The sequence below is a fragment of the Apodemus sylvaticus genome, chromosome 2, assembly GCF_947179515.1.
Source record: "Apodemus sylvaticus chromosome 2, mApoSyl1.1, whole genome shotgun sequence".
Classification (NCBI taxonomy): Eukaryota; Metazoa; Chordata; class Mammalia; order Rodentia; family Muridae; genus Apodemus; species Apodemus sylvaticus.
Window position 1 is genome coordinate 98,995,081 of NC_067473.1, and position 20,343 is coordinate 99,015,423.

Below are 20,343 nucleotides of genomic sequence, written 5' to 3' on the forward strand. Positions count from 1 at the left end.
AACAAAAAACCCAGGATAGCTAAAACTATTCTCAGCAACAAAAGGAAATCTGGGGGAATCAGTATCCCTGACCTCAAGCAATACTACAGAGCAATAGTGTTAAAAACTGCATGGTATTGGTACAGTAACAGGCAGGAGGATCAATGGAACAGGATTGAAGATCCAGAAATGAACCCAAACACCTATGGCCACTTGATCCTCGACAAAGAGCCTGAAAACATCCAATGGAAAAAAGATAGCCTTTTCAACAAATGGTGCTAGTTCAACTGGAGGTCAGCATGCAGAAGAATGCGAATTGATCCATCCTTGTCTCCTTGTACTAAGCTCAAATCCAAATGGATCAAGGACCTCCACATAAAGCCAGACACTCTGAAGCTAATAGAAAAGAAACTAGGGAAGACCCTTGAGGACATCGGTACAGGGAGAAAGTTTCTGAACAGAACACCAATAGCGTATGCTCTAAGAGCAAGAATTGACAAATGGGACCTCATAAAATTACAAAGTTTCTGTAAGGCAAAGGACACCATCAAGAGGACAAATCGGCAACCAACAAATTGGGAAAAGATCTTCACCAATCCTACATCAGATAGAGGGCTAGTATCCAATATATATAAAGAACTCAAGAAGTTAGACTCCAGAAAACCAAACAACCCTATTAAAAAATGGGGTACAGAGTTAAACAAAGAATTCTCACCTGAAGAACTTCGGATGGCGGAGAAGCATCTTAAAAAATGCTCAACTTCATTAGTCATTAGGGAAATGCAAATCAAAACAACCCTAAGATTTCATCTTACACCAGTCAGAATGGCTAAGATTAAAAATTCAGGAGACAGCAGGTGTTGGAGAGGGTGTGGAGAAAGAGGAACACTCCTCCACTGCTGGTGGGGTTGCAAATTGGTACAACCACTCTGGAAATCAGTCTGGCGGTTCCTCCGAAAACTGGGCACCTTACTTCCAGAAGATCCTGCTATACCACTCCTGGGCATATACCCAGAAGACTCCTCACCATGTAATAAGGATACATGTTCTACTATGTTCATAGCAGCCCTATTTGTAATTGCCAGATGCTGGAAAGAACCCAGGTATCCCTCAACAGAAGAGTGGATGCAAAAAATGTGGTATATCTACACAGTGGAGTACTATTCAGCCATTAGAAACAATGAATTCATGAAATTCTTAGGCAAATGGATGGAGCTAGAGAATATCATACTAAGTGAGGTAACCCAGACTCAAAAGGTGAATCATGATATGCACTCACTAATAAGTGGATATTAACCTAGAAAACTGGAATACCCAAAACATAATCCACACATCAAATGAGGTACAAGAAGAAAGGAGGAGTGGCCCCTGGTTCTGGAAAGACTCAGTGAAACAGTATTCAGCAAAACCAGAACGGGGAATTGGGAAGGGGTGGGTGGGAGGACAGGGGAAGAGAAGGGGGCTTGCGGGACTTTCGGGGAGTGGGGGGGCTAGAAAAGGGGAAATCATTTGAAATGTAAATAAATTATATCGAATAATAAAAAAAAGAGATAACTCAAACAAACCCATATTTGAAAAAAAAAAATCAACTCAAGCAAATCAGTACCCTTCCTATACTCAAAGGATAAACAGACTGAGAAACAAATTAGGGAAATGACACCCTTCACAATAACCACAAACAATATAAAGTCTCTTGGTGTGACTCTAAGCAAACAAGTGAAATATCTGTATGACATGAACTTCTGGTCTCTGAAGAAGGAAATCAAAGAAGACCTCAGAAAATGGAAAAAAATCTTCCATGCTCGTTGATTGGCAGGATTAATATAGTTTAAATGGCCATCTTGCCAAAAGCAATATAGAGATTCAATGAAATCCACATCAAAATTCCCACTCAGTTCTTCATGGAGTTAGAGCAATTCACAAATTCATCTGGAATAACAAAAAACCCAGGATAGCTAAAACTATTCTCAACAGTAAAAGAACTTCTGGGAGAATCAGCATCCTGGACCCCAAGCAATACTACAGAACAATAGTGTTACAAACTGCATGATATTGGTACAGTGACAGGCAGGTAAATCAATGGAATAGGTTTGAAGACACAGAAATGAACCCACACACCTATGGTCCTTTGATCTTCGACAAAGGAGCGGAAAACATCCACTGAAATAAAGATAGCCTTTTCAACAAATGGTGCTGGTTCAACTGGAGGTCAGCATGCAGAAGAATGTGAATTGATCCATTCTTTTTTTTTTATTCCATATATTTGCATTTCAAATGATTTCCCTTTCCTGGCTCCCCACTCCCAGAAAGTCCCACAAGCCCTCTTCCAGCCCCTTGTTCCCCCATCCATCCTTTGCCAATTCCCTGTTCTGGTATTGCCCTACACTGCTGCACTTTCCAGAGCCTTTCCAGAACCGGTGACCACTACTCCTCCATTCTTCTTGGACAGCATTTGATATGTGGATTATGTCTCGGGTATTCCAAGTTTCTAGGCTAATATCTGCTTATCATTGAGTTCATACCATGATTGATCTTTTGAGACTGGGTTACCTCACTTAGTATGATGTTCTCCAACTCCATCCATTTGTAAAACAATTTAATGAATTCATTGTTTCTAATGGCTGAATAGTATTGCATTGTGTATATATACCACATGTTTTGTATCTATTCCTCCGTTGAGGGACATCTGCGTTCTTTCCAGCTTTTGGCTATTATAAATAGAGCTGCTATGAACATAGTAGAGCATGTATGCTTATTACATGCTGGGGAATCCTGGTTCAATTGGAGGTCAGCATGCAGAAGAATGTGAATTGATCCATCCTTATCTCCTTGTACTAAGTTCAACTCCAAATGGATCAAGAATCCCCACTTAAACCAGACACACTGAAACTAATAGAAAAGAAACTTTTCAATGTACCCTTGAGGGCACTGGTACAGGGGGAAATTTCCTGAACAGAACACCAATAGCTTATGTTTTAAGATCATGAACCAACAAAAGGACAAATAGGCAACCGACAAATTGGGAAAAGATCTTTATGAACCGTATATGTGAGAGAGGGCTAATATCAAATATATACAAAGAACTCAAGAAGTTAGACCCCAGAAAACCAAATAACCCTATTAAAAATGGGGTACAGAGCTAAACAATGAATTTTCACCTGAAGGACTTCGGATGGCTGAGAAGCAACTTAAAAAAATATTCAAAGTCATTAGTCATTAGGGAAATGCAAATCAAAGCAACCCTGAGATTTCACCTCACACCAGTCAGAATAGCAAAGATTAAAAACTCTGGAGACAGCCAGGGCTGGCAAGGATGTGTAGAAAGAGGAACACTTCTCCATTGCTGATGGGGTTGCAAGCTTGTTCAACCACTCTGAAAATCAGTTTGGCGATTCCTCAGAAACAGGGCCCATCATATCCAGAGGAATTGAACCATTCTTATCTTATTGTACTAAGCTCAACTCAAGTGGATCACGGACCTCCAGATAAAACCAGACACACTGAAACTAATAGAAAAGAAACTGGGGAAGACCCTTGAGAACATGAGCACAGGGAAAAAGTTCCTGAACAGAACACCAACAGCTTATGCTCTAAGATCAAGAATTGACAAATGGTGCCTTATAAAATTACAAAGTTTTTGTAAGGCAAAGGACACTGTCAAAAGGATAAAACAGCCACCAACAAATTGAGAAAAGATCGTCACCAAACCTATTTCTGACAGAGGGCTAATATTCAATATATGCAAAGAACTCAAAAGTTACACAGCAGAGAACCAATAACCCTATTTTAAAAAAGGGATACAGAGCAAAACAAAGAATTTTCACCTGAAGAACTTCAGATGGCTGAGAAGCACCTTAAGAAATGTTCAACATCATTAGTCATTAGGGAACCTATCAAAACAACCCTGAGATTTCATTTCACACCAGTCAGAATGGCTAAGATTATAAACTCAGGAGACAACAGGAATTGACAAGGATATGGAGAGTTTTTGGGGTCACTTAAGTATACTATCATATCATCTGCAAATAGTGATAGTTTGACTTCTTCCTTTCCAATTTGTATCCCTTTGACTTCCTTATGTTGTCTAATGGCTCTAGCTAGTAGCACTTCAAGAACTATATTGAAAAGTTATGGAGAGAGGGGGAAGCCTTGTCTAGTCCCTGATTTTAGTGGGATTGCTTCAAGTTTCTCTCATTTAGTTTGATGTTGGCTACCGGTTTGCTGTATATTGCTTTTACTATGTTTAGATATGGGCCTTGAATTACTGTCCTTTCTAAGACTTTTAGCAGGAAAAGATGCTGAATTTTGTCAAATGCTTTTTCAGCAGCTAATGAAATGATTGTATGGTTTTTTTTCTTTGAGTTTGCTTATGTAGTGGATAGCATTTATAGATTTCCTTATATTAAACCATCCCTGCATCCCTGGGATGAAGACTACTTGATCATTGTGGATGATCGTTTTGATATGTTCAGGCAAGCAGATTAGTGGAATAGGATTGAAGACCCAGAAATGAACCAACACACCTATGGTCACTTGATCTTCGACAAAGGAGCTGAAAGCATCCAGTGGAAAAAAGATAGTCTTTTCAACAAATGGTGCTCGTTCAATTGGAGGTCAGCATACAGAAGAATGTGAATCAATCCATTCTTATATCCTTGTACTAAGCTCAACTCCAAATGGTTCAAGGACCTCCACATAAAACTTGACACACTGAAACTAATAGAAAAGAAACTGGGGAAGACCCTTGAGGACATGGGCACAAGGGAAAAGTTCCTGAATAGAACACCAATAGTTTATGCTCTAAGATCAAGAATTGACAAATGAGACCTCATAAAACTACAAAGTTTCTGTAAGGCAAAGGACACTGTCAAAAGGACAAAATGTCAACCAACAGATTGGGAAAGGATCTTCACCAACCCTAAATCTGACAGTGGGCTAATATCTAATATAAACAAAGAACTCAAGAAGGTAGAACCCAGAGAAACAAATAACCCCATTAAAAAGCGGGGTATGGAGCTAAACAAAGAATTATCACATGAAGAACATTGGAGGGCTGAGAAACACCTTAAGAAATGTTCAGCATCGTTAATCATTAGGGAAATGCAAATCAAAACCACCCTGAGATATCACCTCACACCAGTCAGAATGGCTAAGGTCAAAAACTCAGGAGACAGCAGGTGTTGGCGAGGATGTGGAGAAAGAGGAACACTCCTCCACTGCTGGTGGGATTGCAAGATGGTGCAACCACTTTGGAAATCAGTCTGTGGGTTCCTCAGAAAACTGGGCATGACACTTCCTGAGGACCCTGTTATACCACTCCTGGGCATATACCCAGAGGATTCTTCAGCATGCAATAAGGACACATGCTCCACTATGTTCATAGCAGCCCTATTTGTAGTAGCCAGAAGCTGGAAAGAACCCAGGTGTCCTTCAGTGGAGGAATGGATACAAAAAATGTGGTATATTTACACAATGGAGTACTATTCAGCCATTAGAAACAATGAATTCATGAAATTCTTAGACAAATGGATGGAGCTGGAGAGCATCATACTAAGTGAGGTAACCCAGTCTCAAAAGATCAATCATGGTATGCACTCACTGATAAATGGATATTAGCCTAGAAACTTTGAATACCCAAGACATAATCCACATATTAAATGATGTCCAAAAAGAATGGAGGAGTGGCCCCTGGTTCTGGAAAGACTCAGTGCAAGAGTATAGGGGAATTCCAGAACAGGGAAGCGGGAAGGGGTAGATGGAGGAACAGGGGAAGGGACGAGGGCTTATGGGACTTGCGGGGAATGTGGACCCAGAAAAGGGGAAATCATTTGAAATGTAAATAAAAAATATATAAATTAATAAAATTTAAAAAACTCTACTAGAGAACTCCTACAGCTGATAAACAACTTCAGCAAAGTGGCTGGCTACAAAATCAATGCAAGCAAATCAGTAGCCTTTATATATTAAAAGGATAAGCAGACTGAGAAAGAAATTAAGGAAATGACTCCCTTCACAATAGCTACAAACAGCATAAAGTATCTTGGGGTGACTCTAACCAAACAAGTGAAAGACCTATATGACAAGAACTTCAGATCTCTGAAGAAGGAAATCAAAGAAGATACCAGAAAATAGACAATGGATTGGCAGGGTTAATGTAGTTAAAATAGCCATCTGGCCAAAGGCAATCTACAGATTCAATGCTATCCCCATAAAAATCACAACCCAGTTCTTCATAGAGCTAGAAAGAGCAATTCTCAAATTCAACTGGAATAACAAAAAACCCAGGATAGCTAAAACTATTCTCAACAGTAAAAGAACGTCAGGGGGATTCAGTATCCCAGACTTTAAACTTTACTACAGAGCAATAGTGATAAAAACTGCATGGTATTGATACAATGTCAGGCAAGCAGATCAATGGAATAGGATTGAAGACCCAGAAATGAATCAACACACCTATGGTCACTTGATCTTCAACAAAGGAACTAAAAGCATCCAGTGGAAAAAAGATAGTCTTTTCAACAAATGGTGCTGGTTCAATTGGAGGTCAGCATGCAGAAGAATTCGAATCGATCCATTCTAATCTCCTTGTACTAAGCTCAATTTGAAATGGATCAAGGACCTCCACATAAAACCTGACACACTGAAACTAATAGAAAAGAAACTGGGGAAGACACTGAAGGACATGGGCACAGGGGGAAAGTTCCTGAATAGAACACCAACAGCTTATGCTCTAAGATCAAGAATTGACAAATGGGACCTCATAAAACTACAAAGTTTCTGTAAGGCAAAGGACACTGTCAAAAGGACAAAACTTCAACCAACAGATTGGGAAGCAATCTTCACCAACCCTAAATCTGACAGAGGGCTAATATCTAATATATACAGAGAACTCAAGAAGGTAGATAGAACCCAGAGAACCAAATAACCCCATTAAAAAGTGGGGTATGGAGCTAAACAAAGAATTTTCACATGAAGACCTTTGGAGGGCTGAGAAACACCTTAAGAAATGTTCAACATCATTAATCATTAGGGAAATGCAAATCAAAACAACCCTGAGATTTCACCTCACACCAGTCAGAATGGCTAAGGTCAAAAACTCAGGAGACAGCAGGTGTTGGCAAGGATGTGGAGAAAGAGGAACACTCCTCCACTGCTGGTGGGATGACAAGATGATGCAAACACTTTGGAAATCAGTCTGGAGGTTCCTCAGAAAACTGGGCATGACACTTCCTGAGGACCCTGTTATACCACTCCTGGGCATATACCCAGAGGATTCTTCAGCATGCAATAAGGACACATGCTCCACTATGTTCATAGCAGCCCTATTTGTAGTAGCCAGAAGCTGGAAAGAACCCAGGTGTCCTTCAATGGAGGAATGGATACAAAAAATGTGGTATATTTACACAATGGAGTACTATTCAGCCATTAGAAACAATGAATTCATGAAATTCTTAGACAAATGGATGGAGCTGGAGAACATCATACTAAGTGAGGTAACCCAGTCTCAAAAGATCAATTATGGTATGCACTCACTGATAAGTGGATATTAGCCTAGAAACTTTGAATACCCAAGACATAATCTACATATTAAATGATGTCCAAAAAGAATGGAGGAGTGGCCCCTGGTTCTGGAAAGACTCAGTGCAAGAGTATAGGGGAATTCCAGAACAGGGAAGCAGGAAGATGGAGGAACCGGGGGTGGGGGGGTGGGGGGTGGGGGGGAAGAGGGCTTATGGGACTTGCAGGGAGTTGGGACCCAGAAAAGGGGAAATCATTTGAAATATAAATAAAAAATATATCAAATGGATACCCAGGTTGCACTGGTCTCTTGTTATTGTCACTATCTTATGTAAGGGAAAACCATCACAGAAGCACTCTGAAGATAATCAAAGGCTGTATCGAATCATTTAAGGTAGGCTTAGAGGGATCATTGGTTTAATTAGTGAATTTGCCTGTGGGCAGAAAGAAATAACATATGTGAGAGCTATAGATGAATGTTAATTTTAGACCTGTGATTCACGTTTACTATTTATGTTACTTAATCATATCTCATGTGTATATGGAAGGGAATGGAAGGGAAGGGAAGGGAAGGGAGAAAAAATAAAGGTAAATTCAAGTCAAAAAAAACATTTTATGCATAACATGAAAAAATCCATTCCAATAACACACAAATGTTTGTAACTATGAGACATGTTATAGATTAACAAAGTGTAAGCAAGCAGCTATCTTCTCTTTACTTACTGACTGAATTTTGAGGTTACAAAGAAAGGACCAATATCTTGTTATTTATCTTAAAAAATAATATTACAAAAATCTTTTAAAAATCATAAATCTAAACTATTATATAAAAAAAAATCAGGCTGTATCTTTCTGAGTTAACAGGTAGATTGAGCCTCTCAGAGAACAACATACTCCTGTCTGAAAGCATACCAGAGTATTGACAATGGTGTGGGGGATTGGTGCTTGCCCATGTGTTGGGTATTATGGAAGAAAAAGAAGAAGGATTGTGGCCCTGAATGGTATAGGAACTCCACAGGAAATCCAACAGTCCACTAACCTAGGCCCTTGGGCTCTCAGAGTCTGAAACACCAACCAAATAACATACATGGACTTGACTTGAGCCTCCTCGATCATATGTAGCAGATGTGCAGCTTGGCCTTCATGTGGATCGCAAACAATTGGAAGCAGAGCTACTCCAAATACTGTTGCTTGTATGTGAGATATGTACTACTAGCTGGGCTGACTTGTCTGGCCTCAGTGGGAGAGGAAGCACATAAACTGTGAGAGACTTGAAGCCCCCAGAATGCAGGAGAATCCTGCTCGGAGAAAGGGAGGGTGGTTAGGGAAAGGAATGTGGGAGGGATTACTGGGAGGTGGTAGTGAGTGGGATGTAAGTGAATAAATAAAAAAATAGATTAAATTTTTAAAAAATCAGTTATTTCTACTCTAATTCCTCATGGTGCACATCTACTCACTAATAACTTTTTTGTTAAATCACATCAGAAAGCTTAGGGCAAAAATGGGTACAAAAATTTATCATTACCTTGAATATTACCAACTTTGGCAGACAGTTACCTCAGCCATTGCTAGTTGGGCTGCCTTTCTTCTCAAAAATCTCAAAAAATCAACTATTAAAATTAGGGAAAGATCAACTATTAAAAATATGTCTTTCTGAGCTGCATTTTGTTCCCTACGATCCTATACATCACAACCACAAAAAAAAGAAAAAAGAAAAGAAAAAAACTTAACCTAACTTTACTAACAATCTACTTCTCCAAATTCTTTCTAGGGGTGATGGTCAGTGTTAACAATCTACTTCTCTAAGTTCTAAGTGGTGGTTGAGTCATTAACCTGTTCTAGCAGTGATGCTTGAAAATGATTAAGCAGTCTTATTGTAACTGCCAATGAAACAGCCCAGTGAGAGGCTGAAGCCTCCTCAGAGTTTTCATACAAATCACAGATTAGGAGGGATGTGAAGACTGCACAGACAACAAGCACAATGCTCCATAACAGGATGAAGTGCTTAGGACATGTGGTCCTTAGAACTCTCCCTTTCTGAGACACACCCACCTAAGTTGTGCTAAGCAGTGGGCTGAGCTACATGAGTATTAAAGGTTTTGCTTCAAGGCTCTTTGCCACTTTCCCCTCTATTAGAGTCAGTGTATCTGGTTTTATGTTGAGGTCCTTGATCCACTTAGACTTGAACTCTGTGCAAGGTGACAAATATGGGTGTATTTTCATTTTTCTACATGCAGACAGCCAGTTAGAACTGCATCATTTATTGAAGATGCTTTCTTTTTTCCATTGTATATTTTTTGCTTCTTTGTCAAAGACCAAGTGTCTATAAGTATGATGTTTTATTTCTGGATCTTCAATTCTATTCAATTGATCAACTGTCTCTGTATATCTGACTGATATCTGTCTCTGTATGCAGTTTTATCGCTGTAGCTCTGTAGTAAAACTTCAGGTCAAAAATGGTGATTTCCCTCAAAAAAAAAAAAAAAAACAATTCTTTTATTGTTAAGAATAGTTTTCCCATGGAAAACATTTCTGATAAAATAGAAGAAATATATAGAAAAGCACATTAAAATTAAAGACTACCATGTTAAATATGCAGATAAAAAGGTAGACATAAAAACATTGCTAAATAAATTGGAAGAGGAATTACAATCATTTTCTGATAAAATTGAAGTTCTACATGAAAAATATTTCTGTTAGTCTATGTCTTTTTACTGGGGAAATGAGTCCATTGATGTTAAGAGATATTAAGGAATAGTGATTGCTGTTTCCTGTTATTTTCTGATGTTATTTTTATGGCTATGTAGATATCTTCTTTTGGGTTTGTTGGAAGAAGATTACTTTCTTACTTTTTCTAGGGTGCAGTTTCTCTCCTTGTGTTGGCATTTTCCATCTATTATCCTTTGTAGGGATAGTTTGTGGGAAGATATTGTGTAAATTTGGTTTTATCATGGAATATCTTGCATTCTCCATCTATGGTTATTGAGAGTTTTGCTGGGTGTAGTATTCTGTGATGGCATTTGTGTTCTCCTAGGGTCTATATGAGATCTGCCCAGGATCTTCTAGCTTTCACCGTCTCTGGTGAGAAGTCTGGTGTAATTCTGATAAGTCTGCCTTTATAAATTACTTGCCATTTTTCCCTTACTGCTTTTAATATTCTTTCATTGTTTAGTGCATTTAGAAAGTGTTTTTATGTCTACCATTTTATCTGTATAATTTTCCATGAAATAGTCAATTTGAACTTGTTTTTATATATTTCTTGAATTTTATCAGAAATATTTTCCATGTAATCCTCAATTTTACCTGAAAATGTTTATAATTCTACTTTCAATAAACTTAGAATTATTTTTATGCCTACCATTTTATCTGTGTAAGTTCCCATGATAATCTTCATTTTAACATGTTTTCTATATATTTCTTCAATTTTATCAGAAATATTTTCCATGTAAGTCTTCAACTTTATCAGAAAATGATTATAATTCCAATTTCAATCAACATAGGAATACATTTATGCCTACCATTATTATATCTATATGACATTTTCCATGATAACATTCAATTTTAACATGCTTTTCTACATTTTTTACAATTTTATCAGAAATATTTTCCATGTAAATCTTCAATTATATCATAAAATGATCTACTTCCTCTTAGAATTAATTTAGCAATGTTTTTATGTCTACCACATAATACATACCAGATCTAAAACATGTCTCTAAAAATAAGGTACTACGCCAAGAATTATGTTACTTTTTTTCATTGAATCATTTTTCTCTATTCCCTCTCAGATAATGCTTTCACTGGGTGTGTACAATTTTGAGGGATCAAGCTGTTCTTGAAATAACTTACATTGTCTATATAGTGCATCCACAATTCACTCCCCCACCTAACACTTCAAAAAGCATAGAGGGTAAGTATTTAATAGAGTAGAACACAAGGAAAAGCTGGGATGTGGTATACATACACAATGGAGTACTTACTATTCGGCCATTAGAAACAATGAATTAATGAAATTCTTAGACAAATGGATGGAGCTGGAGAACATCATCCTAAGTGAAGTACCCCAGTCTCAAAAGAATTCTCATGGTATGAACTCACTGATAAATGGATATTAGCCTAGAAACTTGGAATACCCAAGACACAATTCAAATATCAAATGATGCCCAAGAAGAAGGAAGGAGAGAAAATCCAAAAAAAATCATATCCCACTACAAAAGCCTATACTCAACAAAACTGGAAAATCTGAACTAAATGGACAATTTCCTAGACAGATACCAATTATCAAAATTTAATGAGGATCAGATAGACCATTGAAATGGTCCCATAACCCCTAAAGAAATAAAAGTGGTCATTGACAGTCTCCCAACCCCAAAAAAAAAAAAAAAAAAAAAAAAAAAAGTACAGGAACAAATGGCTTCAGTGTAGAATTCAATCAGACATTCAAAGGAGAACGAATACCAATACTCTTCAAATTATTGCACAAAATAGAAACAGAAGGAACATTACCCAACTCGTTCCATAAAGCCACAATTTTGCTGATATCAAACCCACACAAAGACCCAACAAAAAAGAAAACCTTAGACCAATTTCTCTTATGAATATCAATGCAAAAATACTCAATAAAATTCTTGCCAACCAAATCCAAGAACACATCAAAACAATCAATCACCATGGTCAAGAAGGCTTCATCCCAGGGATGCAGGGATGGTTCAATATTCAGAAATCCATCAATGTAATCCACTACATAAACAAACTCAAAGAAAAAAACACATGGTCATTTAATTAGATCCTGAAAAAGCATTTGACAAAATTCATCATCTTTTCATGTTAAAGGTCTTGACAATAACAAGAATTCAAGACTCATACCTAAACATAATAAAAGCAATATGCGGCAAACCAGTAGCCAATATCAAACTAAATGGAGAAACTTGAAGCAATCCCACTAAAATCAGGGACTAGACAAGGCTGCCCTCTCAATCCATATTTATTCAATATAGTACTTGAAGTTCTAGCCAGAGCAATTAGACAACACAAAGAGGTCAAAGGAAAACAAAATGAAAAGGAAGAAGTCAAACTTTCACTATTTGCAGATGATATGATATACTTAAGCGATCCAAAAACCTCACCAGAGAACTCCTACAGCTTATGAACAACATCAGCAAAGTGGTTGTATATAAAATTAACTCAAGTAAACCAGTAGCCTACCTATACTCAAAGGTCAAACAGGCTGAGACAGAAATTAGGGAAATGACACCCTTCACAATAACTACAAAAAAATATAAAGTATCATATAAAGTATCTCGGTGTGACTCTAACCAAACAAGTGAAAGAACTGTATGATAGGAACTTCAAGTCTTTAAAGAAAGAAATTAGAAGATGGAAAAATCTTCCATGCTCTTGGATTGGCATCTTGCCCAAAGCAATCTACAGATTCAATGCAATCCCCATCAAAATCCCAACTCAATTCTTCATAGACATAAAAAGAGCAATTCTGGAATTCATCTGGAATAACAACAACAACAAAAAATAGAGGATATCTAAAACTATTCTCAACTGTAAATGAACTTCTGGGGGAATCAGTATCCCTGACCTCAAGCAGTACTACAGAGCAATAGTGTTAAAAACTGCATCATATTGGGACAGTGACAGGCAAGTAGATCAATGGAATAGAATTGAAGACCCAGAAATGAACCCACAGAATTATGATTACTTGAACTTTGATAAAGGAGCTACAAATATCCAGTGGGGAAAAAAGATAGGCTTTTAAACAAATGGTGCTGGTTCAGCTGGAGGTCAGCATGCAAAGGAATGCAAATTGATCCATTCTAATCTCCTTGTACTAAGCTCAAGTACAAGTGGATCAAGAACCTCCAAATAAAACCAGAAACACTGAAACTAATAGAATAGAAACTGGGGAAGACCCTTGAGGACATGGGCACAGGGGAAATTTTCCTCAACAGAAAACCAATAGCTAGGATCAAGAATTGACAAATGGGATCTCATAAAAATACAAAGTTACTGTAAGGCAAAGGACATTGTCAAAAGGACAAAATGGCAACCAACAAAATGGGAAAAGATCTCTACCAACACTACATCAAAAAGAGGGCTTATATAAGATGTACAAAGAAATCAAGAAGGTAGACTACAGAGAGCCAATTATCCCACTTAAAAATGAGGTACAGAGCTAAACAAAGAATTTTTACCTGAGGAGTATCGAATGGCTGAGAAGCACCAAAAGAAATGTTCAACATCCTTAGTCATCAGAGAAATGCAAATCAAAACAACCCTTAGATTTCATCTCATATAAGTCAGAATGGCTAAGATCAAAAAGTCAGGAGAAAACAGGTGCTGGTGAGGAAGTAGAGAAAGAGGAACACTCTTCCACTGTTGGTTGGGTTGCAAGCTGGTACTACCTCTCTGGAAGTCAGTCTGGGGTTCCTCAGAAAACGGGGAATGATACTTCCAGAGGACCCCACTATACCACTCCTGCGCATATACCCAGAGGATTCCCCAGCATGTAATAAGGATACATGCTCCACTATGCTCATAGCAGCCCTATTTATAATGGCTGGAAGCTTGAAAGAACCCAGATGTCCCTCAATAGAGGAATGGATACAGAAAATGTGGTACAGATATATAGTGGAGTACTATTCAACCATTAGAAACAATGAATTCATGAAATTCTTTGACAAATGGATGGAGCTGGAGAACATCATCCTAAGCAGGGTACCCCAGTCTTAAAAGAACTCTCATGGTATGCACTCACTGATAAATGGATATTAGCCTAGAAACTTGGAATACACAAGACACAATTCACATGTCAAATGATACCCAAGAAGAAGGAAGGAGTGGCCCCTGGTCCTGAAAAGGCTCAGTGCAACAGTGTAGGGGAATACCAGGATAGGAAAGAGGGGAGGGGTGGATTGGGGAACAGGGTGAGGGAAGAGGGCTTATGGGACTTTCAGGGATGGGGGATCCAGGAAAGGGAAAATCAGTTGAAATATAAATAAAGAATATATCAAATAAAAAAATAATTAAAGAGCACCAAAAAAAATTTTTATGGCTACCAGTGGGATGAATCACAAATAAAGTTAGTTGATCATTTCTTCAGTCTGCTCCATTTTTGTTCTTGCATTTCTGTAGTCAAGAACAATTCTAGGTCAAAAGTTTTGAAAATGATTTGATGTGCCCATCCCTCCACTGGGACCTGTCTAACGTCTGTAGGTGATCTCTTCAGGTTCTATTTCCCCACCACTGAAAATTTTGGCTAAGAATACTCACAATATGTCCTGGATTCTGATTTATGTTTCGTAAGATACATTGTCACTGTGAAGAAACAACACATTAGTACAGTCCACACAAACTAATGTTTTCATCAAGTATACGTGACACATCTATGCTCATTCTGTAGAAGCTAGAAGGAAACTATGAAAGGCCTACTCACATGAATATTGATGGAATATATTTGGAGTTCTCAAACTATAGTTTTTAACTTAAAGAACTCCTGTCCTGGATTCAACTTTGCAATTCAAACTGGTACTCAAGACTGGCTGTGGTGGTACACACCATTGATCTCAGTGCTCAAGAAATGACAGGTGGAAGTTTGTGAAATCAAAATCCACCTGCTGGCTTTGCAAGCAGTAATACTTAAGCCTAAAGTGAGTAACAAGAGCAAAATACATTTTCAACTAATTTAAATTAATATATGTTTGAGATTAGTTAACATATTTTTTATTGAAGTACAAAGTATTTTGCTCAACAAATATTAAATGTTTTAATTATTATAAGACAAAATTGATTCTCATGATACAAAATCATATTTACCATTAATTTAGTGTGGTATAGAATCACAGTCTCTACATTGAGAAAATGGAGAGCAGATGAAGATGTGGCCTACAATTAAGAAACATAGATGAGATATGTTGTGTAACAAGTCAAACCCCATGATTTCTCTGATTTTTGCATCCTATATTTTTATAGATTAAAAATGTCTCTCTGTATGTGTGTGAGTGTATATGTATGTGTCTGTGCATGTCAGCGAACACATGTGTATGTCATGGAGAAAGAGGTAGAATTCTAGGGATTGGAAATATGTTAGTTGGAGGGAAACATAGAAAGAGAAAGACGAAATAAGGGAAAGAAGATTGCCAAAATGCAAGATATGATTTTATATTTTTATGAAAGTCAACATTATATGTGTAAATATACAACCTTAAGCAGATGGCATGGAGGGAAATTGCCAGGAGGCCAAAAGAAAGGGAGACCTCTCAGAGACTGGCAAAACAAAAGCCAAGTTCTCTTCTATGTCCTACAGTGAGAATATTGCAGAGACTTTTGATTTAGTCATTGGAGACTCATGATGAAACTTTCACCCCAGAATATAAGGTAATAAATTTGTCATGTTCAAAACACAGAATTTAAACATGAGAAAAAAGACACAAATGCCTTCACTTCATTTTGCCATAGGGACCTACCAATTAAAAGGATCTGTTCATTAATTTCCTACCAAATTTTGTAACAGTTAATCATAGCAGCTGAAGACAGAAGGAGACATGTGTCCTTCTGGGGACCTGTGGTGCAGGCATCTGGTTAGAATCTCAGAGGAGATTTGTTTAGGCAGCTGAAGCATTGTGGGAGGATAGCTGTAAAGCTGTGCACGGTAATAAACTGCCAGGACTTCAGCATGCACACTGATGATGGTGACAGTGAAATATGTCCCAGATACACTGCCTGTGAAGTGATCAGGGACCCCAGTGTACCAGCTGGATGTTCCATAGATAAGCAGTTTAAGAGACTTCCCTGGTTTCTGTTGCTACCAGGCAACAACAGTACCCACATTCTGACTGGCCTTGCATGTCATGGTCACCCTGTGTCCTACTGATGTAGACAAGCATTTCAAAGACTAAGTCATCACAATAGTCCCATCAGCACCTGCAATCAGAAATAAAATTTTACTGGGGAAGAATCCCTAAAGATCTTGGCTACAGATAAAGAGAGGGAGAATGACAATGTCAACAAGATAGTACAGACATGTGCTGATCTTGCTACTTAAGAAAAGGTCTGAGACTGGCTGAGATATAAAAAAGTAATGTCTATAACATAACCAAGAGATATTGTTAACTACAAAATCCTTAAAACTTTTCATACAACTCTTTTAAAGAGTATAGATAAAAATGATACTACATTCTGGCAGATAATCTAAACCAGTATATAACCAATACAGTTTCATTCACCCCAACGAAGAGAAGAAAATCATCTTTAATTAATCTCTGTAACCTGCACATTTCATACAAATGTTTTACAAAACTATGTATTGCTACTATGGTTTATCTGTGGCAGAATGGGAGACCAGGATGGCAGCTCTGACAGAATTCACCCTCAAGGATGCTGAGATGCAAAGACCTGCTGTTCTAGGTCCGTGATCAATCCTGTCTCAAACTGATGATTTTCCAGAGATTTGCTTCCAGAACATTTTCAGAAAAGACTTCTAATCTCAGATGACCTCAGTTCTTCCAGACTTTCAGCCTGATCTAGTAAAGACTTCACATAGTTAACATATAGAGACTGAACAACTGATGACAGCAAGCTTTCTTTTGATTTAAGAAGTTTTTTCTAATTTTGCGGGCACCAGAAAAGGAAATTTGCATTCGCAAATCAACAGGGAACAATTACAAGAAGATTTTCATCACAGTTGGAGTGGCTGGTTTTCGTAATTTTATTAATTACAAATATGTTTTCATTTTAGGGTGTGATATACAATTAACTAAGGTCTGAAAATGAAAGAGAAGTTAGATTCAGAAATTTCTTTTCTCTTTCCTTCACCTTTTTATCTTTCTTTTTTCCTTAGGTAAGGTAAAGGAAACTGAAAAATGGAGAATATGGAAAGTTTATTAAGAAATTAGATGAATACAATTAGATTATTGAATCTATCATAAACCAAAAAAATCTTACAGCCATAAGCCTACATTGGTAGAAATCTTTATATTTTGGTGCAAAATTGAAGTTACAGTTTTTTATATTGATGCAGAACTTTATATGTTGCAACAAGTTTAAGGTTTTACTGGTATAAATCTTTGTATATTAATACAAAATTTAAGACTTTGTTATGGTATATGTATGTTTCAACTCTTCTATGGATATTATGGCTGTGCAACTCATTTTAAAATAAAAGGCTTAGTCCAAATTATTTTAAAGCTGCTATTATAAAATGATTAGGAAAATTAAGTAATTCAAATTAGTATTAAGTTAATCAATCTCATAGTCGTGTCAGATACTATTTTGTATATATCCTGGTTTGTATAGATACTAGGTAGTTGGAGACAGGCAATGTTTGTTTGTTCATATATGTTATGATTATACAGATGGTCTTCAAAAACCTCAGAGACTCACACAAAATGACATTTAAAATATTTTCATTAATTTAAGGTTTTTTGGACATTGAGACACGTCAACTACAGGTAGTGCCCCATTCTACTTGGAAGGTTTTAAGCATCAAAAGACTTCTACATGGAGTTGCTTCAATTTGTGGCTAGTTAGCCACTGGGAAAAGAAAATGCCCTAAGTTTATCTGCAGACAGAATAATATCTCAAAAAAACAAATGGGCACAGAAAAGACAAATGCCAACCTCTGCCAACCACATGGTAAGCAAGTCTTCCAAAACTCCTGCTTCACAAAATTTCTATCAAATACTCTAGACCAGACAGCTGAAGATAAATACTCCAGTATTATAAGAATATCGGGAAATGTCCAGCTTATTCACATGCAAATTAATGTAAGATATTTGGAGTTCTCAAACAACTATTTGTGAACATGTTCTATCTCTGTGTTTCACAATGGTGCCCAAGGCTGAGTCTGATGGCCCATACTATTGGCCACAATTCTTAGAAAGAAGTAGGTAGAATTTTTTGAGATCAAAATCCACTTCCCAGTTTAACAGACCATGATACTTCTCTAAAAAACAAATAACAAGAACAAAATATGTCTTCAACTTATTTTTAGTTAGTACATGTTTGAGATTAGTTAACATATCATTTTGATTGAAGTACAAAGTGTTTCCCTCAACAAATATTACTGATAATTATTTTAAGACAGAAAAACAAACTTTATGCCCGTGATACAAAATAATATTTACAATTAGTATAGTATAGTATAGTATAGTATAGTATAGTATAGTATAGTATGGTATGGTATGGTATGGTATGGTATGGTATGGTATGGTATGGTATGGTATGGTATGGTATAGTATAACATGAGTTATCACAGTCTCCACATTGGGAAATAGATGAGAAGACAGCAGAGGCAGATGTGGTCTAGGAATAGGAAGGATAGATCAGATAAGTTGTTTAACAAGTCAAACATAATGCTTTCTCTGATTTTTTTATCCTAGATATTTATAAATTCATAAAACCCTGTGTGTGTACATGCGCGTGTCTGTGTGTGTGTGTGTGTGTGTGTGTGTGTGTATGCCAACGTACACACACACATGTATGCATATGTGAGTGGGCACATGTGTATGTCACAGAGAAATACGAAGACTAGGGATTGGAAGTATGTTAGTTGGAGGGGAAGGTGGTGACAGAAAGAAGAAACAAGGGGAATGATGATTGTCAAAAAGCATGAAATACTTTTTATACATTTGCTTTATGAAACTCAACTTTATATATATAAATAAAGTTAATGAAATCGACAACTTGAGGGAAATTTTCAAGACTCAAGAAGTGAGGGAGACCTCTCAGAGCTGAGGTAAGCAAAAGCCAAGTACTCTTCTGTAATTTCCAGTGGGAATATAGTCTGACAGAGCCTTGATTCAGCTCATGTAGACTCACATTGGAACTTTTCTTTCCAGAATATAGGATAATGAATTTGTCATGTTAAAAACACAGAATCTAAGAGAAATTTTTGAAACGATTTACTGCTTTACATTGTTTTTACCATAAGGACATTCCAAGTCAAAGGATCTGCTCATTTATTTCCTTTCAAACATTGCAACAGTTAGGCTTAGCAGCTGTAGGCAGAGGGTAAGTATGTAGGTCTGTGGATGTGTGGTACAGGCAGCTGGTTAGCATCTCAGATGAGGTTTGTGTAGGAGGCTGAAGCACTGTGAGAGGAGATCTATAAGGCTGCTGACAGTAATAAACTGCCAGGTCTTCAGCCTGCACACTGCTGATGGTGAGAATGAAATCTGTCCCAGATCCACTTCCTATGAAGCAATCAGGGACTCCAGTGAAACGGGTGGATGTCCCATATATGAGCAGTTTAGGAGACTGCCCTGGATTCTGTTGATACAAGGCTACACCAACACCCACATTCTGACTAGCCTTGCATTTGATGGTAACCACTTCTCCTATTGACGTGAACAAGGTTTTATGAGACTGGGTCATCACAATGTCTCCAGCAACACCTGCAATCAGAAATAGATATTGAGTATACACTTATACAAAGTCTTTGTGATATAAGTCTTAGAATCCAAACTGCCATTTCTAATGGCATTGCTTGCACACTATTAGCTTCCTATAGGAAATAGCTATTTCTCTACAAATGAATTACTTTTAAGATATTATAATATTTTAAATGCCTCACCAGATAGCCAGAGCAACAGGAATATGGACACCTGAGTCTGTGACTTCATCTTGAGGACCATGCTGCTCTGAGGAATTTCATATCTCAAGGCAAAGACCTGGTTCAAAAATCATAGGTAGCTGGGCTGGCCTCTAGGGATCTATGCAAAGCAGTCATCAAATAAGAAAGTAAATTGGCTGGACAGAGCTGTGTGAGAGCATCCAAGTCAAATAAACTGCCAAAAGTACTATCAGAGACAGGAAGTAATCACTGGGAAGGAAGCCAAC

General features: G+C 37.4%; 1 gene segment (V, D, J or C); it reads right to left on the bottom strand.

Moving 5' to 3' along the window:
• Positions 1-19,473: 19,473 nt before the first annotated feature.
• Positions 19,474-20,138, bottom strand: LOC127678017 (immunoglobulin kappa variable 4-1-like). The segment is given in 2 exon segments: positions 19,474-19,898; positions 20,078-20,138. Coding segments are annotated over 2 exon segments (486 nt in total).
• Positions 20,139-20,343: the final 205 nt, after the last annotated feature.